This window comes from Dysidea avara, chromosome 9, assembly GCF_963678975.1.
Source record: "Dysidea avara chromosome 9, odDysAvar1.4, whole genome shotgun sequence".
NCBI classification, from domain to species: domain Eukaryota; kingdom Metazoa; phylum Porifera; class Demospongiae; order Dictyoceratida; family Dysideidae; genus Dysidea; species Dysidea avara.
The window spans coordinates 4,914,510-4,929,457 of NC_089280.1; the positions used below are offsets into that span (position 1 = coordinate 4,914,510).

General features: G+C 38.5%; 2 protein-coding genes across 5 annotated transcripts; both read right to left on the reverse strand.

Annotated features, from left to right (window-relative positions):
* Positions 1-390: 390 nt before the first annotated feature.
* On the reverse strand, positions 391-5,177 carry LOC136266581 (uncharacterized). Its single transcript, XM_066061583.1, has 6 exons — positions 5,123-5,177; positions 4,857-5,039; positions 4,081-4,572; positions 2,712-3,594; positions 1,778-2,662; positions 391-1,597 (listed from the first exon to the last, which is right to left on the reverse strand). Exons 1-6 carry the CDS (start codon positions 5,175-5,177, stop codon positions 391-393), a joined length of 3,705 nt encoding a protein of 1,234 aa, XP_065917655.1.
* Positions 1,786-14,099, reverse strand: LOC136265592 (ATP-binding cassette subfamily C member 4-like). 4 transcript variants are annotated; one of them, XM_066060467.1, is made up of 10 exons: positions 14,026-14,099; positions 13,871-13,970; positions 10,217-10,316; positions 9,291-9,408; positions 8,847-9,125; positions 8,512-8,601; positions 8,283-8,446; positions 6,225-6,320; positions 5,926-6,175; positions 1,786-5,253 (listed from the first exon to the last, which is right to left on the reverse strand). In XM_066060467.1, exons 3-10 carry the CDS (start codon positions 10,261-10,263, stop codon positions 5,197-5,199), a joined length of 1,101 nt encoding a protein of 366 aa, XP_065916539.1. In that variant the 5' UTR covers positions 10,264-10,316; positions 13,871-13,970; positions 14,026-14,099; the 3' UTR covers positions 1,786-5,196. The 4 variants fall into 4 exon arrangements, with proteins under 4 accessions (XP_065916539.1, XP_065916537.1, XP_065916538.1 ...); XM_066060465.1 differs by having other exon boundaries at positions 10,203-10,316; XM_066060466.1 differs by having other exon boundaries at positions 1,786-5,268; positions 10,203-10,316.
* Between the last annotated feature and the right edge of the window lie 849 nt (positions 14,100-14,948).

The following is a 14,948-nucleotide window of genomic DNA, read 5'->3' on the forward strand; positions in this document are numbered from 1 at the left end:
TGGGGCTTGGGGGAGGATTAAAAGACCACTTTATCTTTCTTTTAATCATTGTAGAAGTGAACTTCGAATCGTTTACTATTTGGCATGTCATCTCCTTGAGTTCCTTATCTGCTGCCACAAAGTTAGTGCCGTTATCTGATATTATTTCCTCTGGTAGTCCTCTCCTATTAATCATTCGGCTGAAAGCAGTTAGAAAAGAATCAACATCCAAGCCATAAACAATTTCCAAGTGAACAGCTCTGCATGTGAGACACGTGAAAAGACATAAGTAGCGTTTCTGTCTTCGCTTTCCTCGACCCTGTACCGTGATAAATGGTCCAGCAAAATCTACTCCCACTCTTGCAAAAGCCCTCAAGGATGTTGTCAGCCTATTCAATGGTAAAGGTGCCATTATTTGCTCTGTCCTCTTTGCTTTCTTCCTCTTACACATGGCACACTCTCTCTCCCACTCAATGATTGCTTCCCTGGCAGCCACAATCCAATATTTGGATGATAAAGTGGACAATTCTGGTTAGTACCCACACTATGGTTCCCCAACTCATGGTGATGCTTCACAATAAGTTTGGTTATCCAACTTTTCCTGGACAGGATAATAGGATATCTTACATCATATGGAAGGAATTCACCATACTTTAGTCGGCCCTCTGATCTCATCACCCCATCATCATCCAGTCGTGGACATAAACTGAGTAATTTACTATTTTTAGGTAATTTCTTTCTTTCGATTATGGCTGTATACTCTTCTTTAAAACATTCTTTCTGTGTTGTCTTCAAAATTAGTTTTTCTGCATCCCTTATTTCCTCCAAATTTATCCCTTTGTCTAACAATCTTTCATGCTGGTGAGAACGACAATTTGTTGTAAATCTCATAACCCAGGCTTGTAATCTAGTTAATTTATTCCAGCTGGAGAAACGTTCTGGTTGTAATCGCCAAATTATCTTTGTTGTGGTAGTCATAAAGGCTGATTTTTCTTCTGATGGTTCTTTCATTGTATATTTCTGTTTAACTTCTTCTACAGCTGATGCAGGTCTCTTGTCAACAACATTTCTTGGCCATTGGGATTCATCTTCTTTTAAATATTCTGGACCTTCCCACCACATCCTCAACTCTACTAACTCCATAAGTTTAACTCCACGTGTCAAATAATCTGCTGGGTTTAACTTTGTTGGAACATATCGCCACTGATCAGGAGAGGAGGATGAGTGTATTTCTCCCACTCTGTTTGCAACAAATGACTTAAATGTTCTACTGTATCCCCTAATCCACCATAGAACATTTGCACTATCAGTCCAGAAAGTATAGGATTGTTTCTCCATATCTAAAGCATCTGAAATTGATGTCGCTAACCTGCTCCCTAACACAGCTCCCATGAGCTCTAAACGTGGTACACTCACTGACTGAAGTGGAGCCACCTTGGTCTTGGATGAAACTAAACGTACTGATAAACTTCCATCCTGATATTTGACTCTTACATAAACTACTGCACCATAAGCCTCCAGTGAAGCATCCACAAACACATGCACTGCAATTGAGCTCACCTCCTTCCTCAACTGTAAACACCTTGGAATTCTAACACTTAGTGAACTTGATAATTCTCTGAACCATGTTGTCACTCGTGTAGATGTATCCAGTGGTAACTCTTCATCCCAATCTACACCTTGTACCCACACTTCTTACATTAACATTTTTGCTTGTATTACAAAAGGGGACAAAAAGCCCAATGGGTCGAACAAGGTTGCAATTTTCTTCAAAAAATTTCTCTTTGTTAACTCAAACCTTTGTTCCATCATTTTAGAATTAAACATAAACACATCCTCCATAGCTAGCCACATTACTCCAAGTGTCTTGACTGAAGGTAAGGGGTCACTGTTTAGGTCAATCTCATAAATTCTATCCTTTACTGGAATCTGACTAAGAACCACATCAGAACTTGATAGCCATTTATGGGCATGCATTCCTGCCCCCTCCCAAAGGTCGGATAGCTCTTGATAAAGTTGTACTCCCTGATCTTCACTCACAACTGAAGTCATACTATCATCCATATAGGTTGACTTTAATATAATTTCAGAAGCCATAGGGTATCTTTCTTGATAAATCTTAGCATGATGTTGTGTCACCAATTGTGCCAAAAACGGAGAACAATTTAAACCAAATACTAACCGATCAAACTCATACTCCTTTATGTCTTCCTCCAAACTTAAATTTCTCCACAGAAACCTGTGACTAGGTCGATCTTGTGGATAAAGCTTGATCTGTAAATACATTTCAGCTATATCACATATCAAAGCTACTGGGAGCTTTCTAAAACGTAGCAGAACTTGATATAATTCCTGCTGTAACTTTGGCCCTTGGTGTATAGCATCATTCAAAGACACTCCATCACATTGAGCCGAAGCATCAAATACAATGCGGGTTTTAGTTGTCAACCTTGACTTCTTAACTATCGCAAAGTGTGGTAAGTACCACTGTCTGTGGGACTTCTCCGAAGGATTAACTTGCCTGATGTAACCTCTCTCCAAATGTTGTTTAATGGTCTCTTGGTAGGACCTGGCCACCTCAGGATCCTTTGCCAGTTGTTTCTCAACGTTCTTCAAACGATTCACCGCCACAGAATAGTTGTCAGGTAGATACACTGAATCTCCCTTCCATGGTATGGAGATTCTATAAATGACTATCAACAAATTGAATTGATTTTTTTGTCTTTTCTAACACCAGTTTATCCTGAGGAGATAAGAAACTCACTTCTCCACTACAACTGTCGACTTCCCAAAATTTCTGTAATACAGTTTCGATCTTGCTGACATCAGTGTCCCCTGTGGTAAAGTAAGTTCTAGCAAAATTAGTCATACAAGCCTGTCCCTCATTATAGACAGGTCCAATGCAAGTCCACCCAAGTGGTGTAAGTCTAGCCACAGGTTGGCCTGGTTCACCACGTATATCCCTGAAAGAAAAATGTAAATCAGAACAATCCAGCCCTATTAACACATCAACTATCGGTCGAGGTCCTAATTTTTGAAACTCTATATTTCTTAAATGTGGCCATCTTCCTGCACACTCGACCCAATCAATAACTTTCATGTTCCCGGTAACTCTACCTGTTGTAAGTGCAGTCACTTTCAAAGTAGTATTTCCATCTAAACTTTCTATCAAAAGCTTAACTGGTGAAGTCTCTAAAGTTTCAACCCGGCTATTCAATACATTTACATTTATTCTCTGAAGCTTACCCTTCAATCCCAACTCTGATGCTACATCCGTATTCAGGTAAGTCTTAGTACTAGCATCATCCAAGAGAACATTAACCATCAACTTTCTATGTCCATTCCTCACAAATACAGGTATTGTCCTTAAGGCAATATTACTCGAGATTCCAGAAACCATGGTGGTATTTTGAGTTGATGTCACTTGGTCCCCCTCCCTGGGGGAATCCACTCTTGTCACTGGGACCCTCTCTTCTTGGGTACACTTTGATGCCTCAGTAGTAAGTGGCTGATCAACCTTAACTGTTGATCTTTTGTTTGTTGCTATTCTCTGTGATTCCTCAACGTTATCAGGTAAGGTAACTGGACTTCTATGTAACAGTCGGTGGTGAAGCTCTTTACAACCATTCAAGCCACAAACTCTGGTACGTGTACAGTATTGGCCCAGGTGACCCTCGCCCAGACAACGGAAACATAGTCTTAACCTTTTTGCACATTCCCACCTTTTCTGGATATTCAGCTGTTTAAACTCATCACATGTCCATGTTCCATGTTGTTTATTACAAACTCTACATGACCTCTGACACAAACTCTACATGACCTCTGACCTCGGGATTCACCAGACTCCAGCTTGGCATTTGACCTCCCAAAAAAGGTCTGATGAGGTTCTCTAAAACCATGAGATCTAGTCTCTGGCTTTCCGTGCCTTCCAGTAGACAAACCTTGGACTGTTTCTATAGCCTCATCTGGAATTCTGCCTCCTGAACTATCCATTCATGCAACACCTCAACATTTTCAATCTTGTAGTTTTCAAACACCCAACGATGGTAAGCAGCCAGCATTTGAGTTGGTAATTTCTTTGTAATTTGATATACAACATACCATCTCTCAACTCCTCAGGATAATGTGTTTCCTTCAAATTTACAATAGCAACATCCAATAGGTCTGCAAACTTTTCAATATCTTTGTAATTTCCAGGTCGAACCGGCTTAAAACTGTCAATTTCCTCCAAGTATATGGCTATTTGTCCTCTCTGACCCCCAAACTTTCGCTCTAATCGTTCTTTTGCTGCTTGGTATGCTGCAGCACTGTGTCCCAAACTTTCAATTGTCTTTAAAGCTTCTCCAGCCAAACACTGTCGTAATTGAAGGAGTTTGTATTCTGGGGTGGCTGGTGCCTGATCCACACAGGCCAAAAAGGCAGCTTTCCAATTTGAGTATGTTCTTTTATCACCGGAGAAAACAGGAATACTAACCCTTTTAAGCTGTTTCCACAGGTCTTGTCCAATCAGTGCAGAATCAGCCATATTCTGGCTTGTCCCTTCATCCAATGGATAATATGCCCCTCTTTCTGGTACTGTAATCTGATGATCCACTGCCGAGTGAAGTGACACAGTGGGAATCTTACTTTTTACTATGCTGCCTTCTCTTACAACTCGCGGCTGGTGTTTTATATTATCTCTTACATGTTCAGACTGCTGGTGTGCTATTAAATCCTCTGACTTTGATACCTCCCTTGAGGCTGTAGTCTTATAATCAGCTATTGTCTCTGACTGTTTGAAACTTATCTTCTTCTAATCTCCTGACAAACTTGTTGAGGTTAGCTACTTTATTCAGTTCATCCAAGGTGTCTTGCACACGATCTTGTGCATTACTTACTATACTCTAACTCAACCTTTTCTATTTCTTGGCTGAGCTTATCACCATTTTTACGATCTCTGCTTTCTCTAAAAGCATCTGCTAACCTAGTCATTGTGTCCATAACATTTGCCAAAGCCTCATCTAAATCTTCACAAGCATCCTTAATAACTTCTATAGTCACATCTTTTTCTTGTATCAAAACTAGTGTTCTACGCCTTGTCTTAGTAAATAGTGTCTTTACTTTAGCTTTTTCTCTAATATGCTATCTTCAAGCTGTTCATTACCTTGCTGCTGTTCTAAACCTTTCTCTAACTCTAGTATCTCACTATTAGTCTCCATAGTCATCAGCTTTTAACCTTCAACCATCCTCTGCTACCAAGAAATTGTTGTAAAGACCACGATACTGAGCCCAAATCTATTTCCAGAGAAACTATACACAGTCTATTTGATTAAGAATCTCTTTAATCAACAGCAGTAAAAAATACAGCAGCAACAGCAAAATAACAACAGCACACCAGTAGTACAATAACACCAGCAAAATGTACATGCTACACTATCTATTTATACACAATTCTCAAGAAAGTTCTAGAACTTGCCAGATTCAACCTTTACATCTACACTTTCAATGTTGACTGTTTCACAACAACTAAGTTTATTTTTTATCCTTATTCCAGTAGGTTCTAAATTAACATACGTACAATGTACGTATGTACATGGTATTGGATTTATACAAAGTACAGTATACTTTTAAATACTAGCTTGCTGCATTAAATGCAACTATAATTATAATTTCAATGATACCATATATAGTAGAAAACTTTGGCAGCATATAACATTGGCGAATTGTCCTTTAATTTGCCAACTTTTTATCCACTAAAATATATTTCCAGCCATTGTTAGCTAATGTGAATGTGTAGTGACATCATCACATGTGATAAAACACAGCGATTCACCATGCCAATAATTCACCAAGTCACGGTTTTCTACTACATATGTAGTAAGATGTCTATCTAACAAATGTACTGCTGTTGGCACACTTAACATGAAGACGTACAAAGAGTCATAACTCCTTAGAGTAGGTACGTACCTCAATTCTCTGGATTGCAACCTTCATTTCTGAAAGTGTTAGTATTGCAAGTACAAGAAAGTAAATGCAATAAATTCTTATAGTGGAAAATAAGAAGATGGCTGAAAATACTTTCTTTGGAGTTAGGGTATTGCCTAATCCAGCATATGTTGAGAAGGTGACAAAGTTGAGTAAATTAGTTGAGATATAGAAAACTGCCAAGTTGACCGCTCTAATCATACTAGCTTGAGTGATGATGTTGCTCTCCTTCCTACCATACAACAAATGATGATGATAGTGATAATGAATGTGATACTAACTTTCTGATCTTCTTCACATATGCATGGAATGCCCGCTCCCAGGCATACATCTTGATCAGTCTCATACCACTGATGATCTCATTCATCACTCTCACTCTACAACATACAGCAATCACAGTGTACAGCAACTACAAAAGCCATTAAGCAATTACATCATGTGAGCATGCATATACACACTTAAAAAAAAACAGTCACACACACACACACACACACACACACACACACACACACACACACAGACACACAGACACACAGACACACAGACACACACACACACACAGACACACACACACAGACACACACACACACACACACACACACACACACACACACACACACACACAGAGGCACAGACACAGACACAGACACACACATACACACAGACACACACACAGACACACAGACAGACACACAGACAGACACACACACACCAGGGGCGGATCCAGGGGGGGTGGCTTTGGGGGCTGAAGCCCCCCCCTTCATATTTAGGCTTTACTTGATCAATATGCTGAGTATTATAATGAAATTTTGTCTTAGCATAATTATATGATCACTAATAATACAAATACTCATAAAACCACCTTATAAACGTCTTTCCAAGGTATTATCAGTGGATTTATGCTAAAATTTATGCAACAAGGACCCGGATCAGCATTGGAGGTTTACAAGATCGAGATATTCTAATAGAGCAGTCAGCTAACTACTCTAATAGAACATTCACTGGAAACATGTAGTTGGTTCTGTTATGGAATTTTTCCAAATCTGCCTGCACCTATACATGCAATGAAGTGAATTGGTCTGTTTAAAGGGTTTCATTCATCTACTTGTGTAGTTAATATGTATGACAATACTTAATTCAGGTTCACAATTTCCATTGAAAATGCTCTCAGATTCAATCTTGTATTGTTCAAATTTCAAAATTTTCCACTTTCAACATTATTATTCTAACATGCACCTATTCAGTGTTGTGCAATTGTGAGAGGGGTGCATCATGTACTTGGTTGTCTGTACCTACCCAAACTTTTCCATTAGCAAAATGCTTCAGAGAGCCATACCTATAATCTAAATGCAGTATATAAAATATCTACAGGCAGAAAATATTATGAATTTTATGTGGAAATGTCTCCAAATTGCAGTGTTTTAGTATCTATTTTTCAAAATTTTCCTGGGGGGGCATGCCCCCAGACCCCCCTAGTTCCAGCATGCTTTGCATGCTGGGAAGTGTGCTTCGCTACCTCTACCCAAGAGATTAGCACCTTGAGTTAGCCCCCCCCCCCCACTTTTATAAATCCTAGATCTGCCCCTGCACACACACACACACACACACACGCACATACACACACACACACACACACACACACAAAGCAAAGCAAAGCAAAGCAAAGCAAAAGTAAAGCCTTCAGCTACCACTGCCCAGTGGCCAGCACTGGGGCACCTGTGCGCTACTCAGGTGCTATGAGTCAGCGCAGGCATGCCCTCCTGGGGCAGGACTAGTAACCCGCAGGAGGCTGTACCATGTCTTACAGTTGAAGGTGTGGGCACCCAAAGTCCCACCTGGTGGGACACACACACACACACACACACACACACACACACAGACACACACACACACAGACACACACACACACAGACACACACACACACACAGACACACACACATACACACACACACAGACACACAGACACACAGACACACAGACACACACACACACAGACACAGACACACATACACACACACACATACACACACACAGACACACACACACAGACACACAGACACACACACACACACAGACACACAGACACACAGACACAGACACACACACACAGACACACACACACACACACACATACACACACACACATACACACACACACACACACACACACACACACACACACACACACACACACACACACACACACACACACACACACACACACAGCTATTTCAGTTTGTGGTCAACTTCAGAAGTCACTGTAATACTGAAAGCACAAATAATATGTGACATAGATGATAACTATAATTAAGTTGTATATATTAATTTATGCTATTACCTCCATTTTGTGTATAGCCGAGCACAAATGTATTGCACTGGAGACTGAAAGACAACCAGGAACATCCCAACTAGACAACTTGGTCCTATTTCTCTCCACAATAGGTATGTAAGTGACAGTGTCAGAAGTGGTACTAGCCATAGTTCATGGATATATTCAAAACCCTGTGAGATCACATTGTTTGATCTGATAATAATAATAGTACCGCATATTATTATTTGACACGTACCTGGTTAAACCTTTGAACATCATTGGAAGCAAGGTTTACAATGTGTCCAATTGATAGCAGCCCAATGGTGGAGTGTGATAGACGTAATACCTGTGTAATTTATCAGGTACATGACTGCATTCAATGGAGTTCTCCATATAATAGACACTTTTAAGAACTCAAATTTTTAGTTGGCTGCAATAAAGAGGTATTCCTTTTAAGTAGTAAAATTGTATGGGAGACTACAACTTTGAAAGTTTATCCTTACAAGGGTGTATTATGAATTTTCTGGAGAGTTTGATACTGACAAAAGAGGTTCCAGTATATGTATAACATTGCATAATAGAAATTATTACTTTTCTATAAATAGCTCCTGTCATAATAATTCTACTCATCATCCCAATCTTGTCCGACCAGTAATACACCCATGTATACTGCACTGCTATACATAGCATGACCAACATAAGTCCTGTTGCATACAGATATGCATTTCTATTGATGGCTGTTCCTTCGGAAGCAAGTATTTCAGAATCATTGTCATTCTTTAGTATGGACAGTTCTTCTAATGCTCTCTTTTCACAGAAGAATTGTGATAGATATCCCAATAGAACAGGTATTGCCATTATGGGAATGAACTGTAAGGTAGAAATAATTTAATGACACATGCATACAAAAAATCATATACGTAGCTATAAATTTTATTGTGAATGTGAAATGTGATTAGGTATACATATCTAGCTGATGCTTAACATTTTTTCCTATGATGAATACATATATAATTATAGTTATTTCATACATACCTCTACAGCATACAAAAATCCATGTAGCAAAATTTGCCACTTCAAACATCGAAACAAAGCATACCACAACCGAGGCTTTATTCCTTTGTGGATACGCCTTGTTTCAGATAACCAATACCTAAAAAATGAAAGTGTATGCAATAATTTCACACTGCTAGTCAATTATATACATGTATTGCTGCCATTCATTGACTACTGCTGTATTCTTCCATCTTTTAAAATCTTAGACAGCCTATATACTACATCTCATGTAATTGTATTCTCTTTTTATCTCCAGTTATACATACATTTGTTAGACAAATTATTCTAGATCATTGCTTATAGGAGTCCTTTTCATAGTTTTAACAGATAGTGTGAATTAGCAATAAGCACCGTTAAAGTTGACACAACAGCAAAATATTAATGCCAGAGCTAGCACTAGCAATGTTACATGTATGTAGTGTTGGCATTGAAAACAGCACGAACTTTGAAAGATGTTCAATTCAACAATATAACACTCAAGGACATTTTGATGAAGCAACAATTATGACATACGTATATACTTTAATTATAGCAGCAACAGATCAGAAACTTGCTGTATATTTATATAGCTACTACTATCATGGTTGATGGCTTTTTGAATTAGATGACTCTTCATGCTTTAGCAAGAATTCATTGCAACAGTATTTGACCAAATTTGACAAACCATGCAGGCTTCCAGTTATGATTTTAAAGGACCACAACTTAATGTAAGAGTATGACATTAGTTTCAAATTTTGACCTGTCATTTCATTCTATTATGGAAGAATTGTGTGAAAATGTTAGGTCAATAGCACACTTAGTAATCAAGTTACAGTTGGTTAAAATCAAAGAATTGGATGTGTGTGAAAGCCTGAATGATTATGTCAAATTTGGTCAGATATATAAACATACTTGTTGAAACATACAGAAAGATCCTGGGATCTAGCTTCCTCAGGTACAGTATACAGATCATCCTGCTTCAACTCTCGTCTGTTGTATCCAATCCAAAAGATGGGATCCAACCAACTAAATCATTACAATTCAAGTAAATGCGACATCACCATGGTATATAGTATAGTGCTAATTATAAGTACGACTTATTGTCCCAATAGCAAAGTTGGTAGGCTTAATGTAGACTATAGTGTAAGCAACCAATTATCGTCAGTCATGTATTATCGTCACAAAAATAAAACTGGTTGCATTTATGGTAAATATCTTGAAATTTGGATTTTTTGCTAGACAAGATGAGGTAAATCTTGGCTATTTTCTATCATTTCATTATCAGTCTTCTTCTGTCTTTGTAGGTGAAATACATGTCTGATGTTACAAAGTGACCTTCACAAAAGTTTAAATAGTTTGAATGGACAGAAAAGAAGACCACATGGAATTGCCTTGAAGTAGGTTCACACCGGCACTGATAGTTTTCGGTCCTTCAAAGAAGCTAAAGTTATGGACAGAAGAGAAAATGGGCTCCACTATAAAGCCATGAAGGATAGTATAAAAGATTTTAATGCTACATGTGAGTATGACATGTGGTGGCTAGAATGACACTACAAGATGGAATTTCGAGAGGGTAGTGCAGCAAGGCAGTAATCTGGATGCCAACCATTCTGAATCAGCCTGAGGATAGAGAACTATTAAAATTAATATAGTAGAAAAACTGCACTTACAGAGAATGGCCAAGATACACAATGTTGATGAGAAGGATTCCCTTTGACCATTGCCCTCACAAGGTTGTTATGTGTATTAAACAGAAAATGGTTTGAACATCAAGTAATAACAGGTCACAACAGCGGCGGAGGAAGTAGTTGATATGAGGGGGGGCTGGGCTGACCCAGACTTATTTCTATAGTTTGGTAAGGTGAGACCAAAAAAAAAAAAAAAGGTCACAACCAACTGACAAGAGCTTTCCACCTCACCAGCTACCATTTCTAGCTGATAAACAACATAAAAATCCTTACATAGCTCGCTACACACTGACTACTTTATTAGAGTGACTGCTCTATTAGAGTATCTCGATCTTTATCACGGTTTTCAGCCCCACTCCAAGAAAGATAATTTCGGTGTGATATCATTCTGAGGGGGGGCTTTAGCCCCCACCCCCCCCCCCCCCCTTTCCCCCGCCTATGGGTCACAATTGTGAGTGTCACAGGTCAAGCTATTCCCTCATTTGGGATTCTCAATGCTAAGTTGTTGAACTGTGACTAGACAAGAGGAGAAGTACCTGACACAGATGCCAACCTGTTAAAGTATAACACATGCAGAATGGGTGGTAAAGAAGTTGAACAGCAACACCACAGAAGCATTGCTATCTAATGAAGATGCTGCTTTGTTATAGAAATACTTCTTGCATTCCAGGAACAATTTAGTGAAGATGTCACAGTAGCTAATTCTATACTGCATAATGTTTATTATAATATGTGTTGAAATGTATGAACAAGATACGGACGGAGTGGGCCCTGTGCCGTGTGTGCGTGTGTGTGTGTGTGTGTGTGTGTGTGTGTGTGTGTGTGTGTGTGTGTGTGTGTGTGTACAAGCACATAAGACTGTTATACTGAAGTTCTTATATAAATAGCTAACAAAATAATTATATTAATTGAACTGTTGCACCCATAATAACCTGTGTGTAATGTGTATGTGCGTATGCAACAGTTTTGTTTGAAAAATCACACTGTCCTGGTGATTGGTGCAAATTCTGCAAATTTATGGATGAATAATTTAGAATACATACTGAAGATTGGAGTATTTATAAATAATTTTTTCTCACTCACTGTAACTAGGTGATGAAGTGGTGACTTACATTCATACATTACACTTATTGCAGTAATGATAATACAGTTAAATAAATCTCAGGTTGCAATCAAACGACCCTGGCTCCTAAACTAAATATTCTAGGTGCCTATAAAAGTGTACAAAACAAAAAGAGCCTGTAAGTTTATTGGTTCAAGTCAGAGATCTGTGTGATGTTTGCTTATGACGTTACAGCATTTTGTAATCTATATGACAATAATTGGTTGCTTACGCTATGAAGTACAAAATGGTAAAACTAAATTAACTAAATCCCGCAATCACAATTTTTCTGGTGTTGTGTGTAGAAGCACAATGACACATGAATAACGTTCTGATCGAGGGCTATTATCCCACACTGTTATCAATCATCAGATACTGATCTATAAAACAAACGGGGTGAGTGCTCGTTAGTTCTTTCACTTATCATGGTGAGTGTGCCTAGAATGATAGCTACGTATATATCACTTAGCTATACCACAACTGTGTTGGGTTTTGCTGATATATTCACCCTTAGCCCTCAGGCCTGTTGCCCTTTGGGCGGCTTAAAATCCCTAGTCGTGGTATAACTATTACATATCAACTCATTGAGTTGATACTGAAATAATCATGCAGGCTATAAATGCAGTATCCCACATATATTAATTTTCTAAATCCATTACATACTTTAGTCTATATATAAACATAATGCCTATACTTCTGCAGTGCTCCCCTCGGTGCTCTCTATACACTCATAGGGCCCCACCAAGCATTACAATGCCTGTTAAAGTTGTGTCACTATGGTACCACCTGGATAGTATCTCAGTATGGTTGTGTATTAAGGCAAGCATAAATTTGCACCATACAAAGTGCTCATCTAAGAATAAAAATAAAGTTTCCAAATGTCATTTACAGCTGGTTGAATGCTGACTTTGTCAGAATTCTTTCTGTAAACTAGTGAGCACCAACAAAAACCTAATCTTATTTCTAAAAAAGTGTAATTCATTAGTTATACTAAGGCTATAGACTGAAGTAGGGATTACTTTAAATATCAACTATCAATGGCGGATCCAGGATGGTAAATGTCCTGGCTCCCCACCTTGTGGAGCCAGCTACGGCCAGATATGCTTCTGATTAAAATAGCTCCCCTATGTCAGGCCATAGATACTATAGTAAGGCTATAGTATCTATGGTCAGGCCAAGATCAGTTTATCAACTCATGCCTGAAAATATGTACATTTTACTAGCATTTATTACAAATTCACTTGAAACCAAAGCAAACCATAGTCTGTAAAAATAGTCACCCAGCACCTTCTTTGCGTACCAAGCGCCTCTAAAAATAATTATCGTGTTGTCGTTGTTTAAGACATTCAGAGCCATTTAAACAGCTTTTTAAGACTTCACAACCATCTGAAAAGGCCAAAATGACAAAAATCAACAGTGAGACACTACTATGAGGTGATTATTTGCTGCTTCAAAAATGCAGAGAATCTGGCTCTTAATTCCCAATTAACCACCTACAATTTACCTTGTTTGTGCCCCTCCCCTTGCCAGCTCCTTGATCCGCCCCTGACAATAGTACTTTTTCCCTTACTTTGGCCCTTTTCTGTTACACCTTATCAGTCAGTAAGTCAAGTCATTAGGTCTAAGTCCCTGAAATTAGGTTAGGTAATCAAGGCTGCAGCACATGTTGCTGTCAGACCTTCAGTGCTGGTCACTGTAAAGTGCTAATAATAATAATAATATCTTCAACCTGAGTCCCTACTTTCATTTCACAAACTTAAAACTTTTTCCTTGTACTTGTAAACACATACCAGTAAAAGAGTTTTGATATAAAAGTAGCTTCTTTTCGAGGATTCTTCTCAGTCTGAGGAAATTTAAAATCAGCACCTCTCAAGTGGTCCTTGTCCATCACTTGAGGGAAAATTCACTTATATAACTAAGTACGGCAAGATGAGCACACACTGACCGGAATTGATCATCAGTGGATAGCTTATATATGAATATATAACTTTGCCCATGATGACATCATCTTAGGAAACATCTTGTGTATTATGCTATTGAACAAAGGACAATTTACGAGCTATATGGAGTTTCTGCAAAATGACATCATCATTATTATTATTAGGAGAAAAACCATTAATTTTACAAACCACAAAATAAACAGTAATAAGCTGGTAAAGCACCTGTGTTAATTATGTGCAGCTGTTGCGGTTTGGTCACAGATTTGAGTCCTGCCAATTGTATGTGATAGCTGTATATTGTGTATATGTGTCTAACGTGTGCTTGTCAGGGCAGTGCTGAAAAGATACTAAGTAGTGAAAAGTGCCTAGCTGCAGGTGAACGTGAATGGCCCAGGTATGTGTTATTGCTATAGTATTTCAGCTTCGTTGTATTGTACAACAAGCCTGTTAATTAGTACACAATAATTGTAATCCCTCTACATTAATGTGGCGTCAATAATCACCATGACAACTGCCCCTCGTGTCAAGAGGAATGGCCACAACAAAACTTAGAATCAACAACGTGTCCAATATGTTTGGACCCAATACTGGCAAGTCTATACAGTGCATACGTACAGTGCAGACATTGAGATTCATAGCAATCATGAATTCTGATAACCTATCTGGCTAGTAGCAACACGAACACTCTCTACTCAATCTAACTATAAGTCATCCTCGATCTGCCTTGATTACTACCAGTTATTTATACTGAGCAGTCATCCATGCAGGTATGCTCAAGAAAAGAAAGTTAGAATAGACAAATTGTCTAATTACAAGTGCAATAATATGATTGTAAAAGTGATGTAAATAAATCAGAGTCAGAGGTTTCAATAATAAATTAATATATTTAGTGGCAAGGTGTTCCATTCTTTAATAGTTCTGAAGAAAT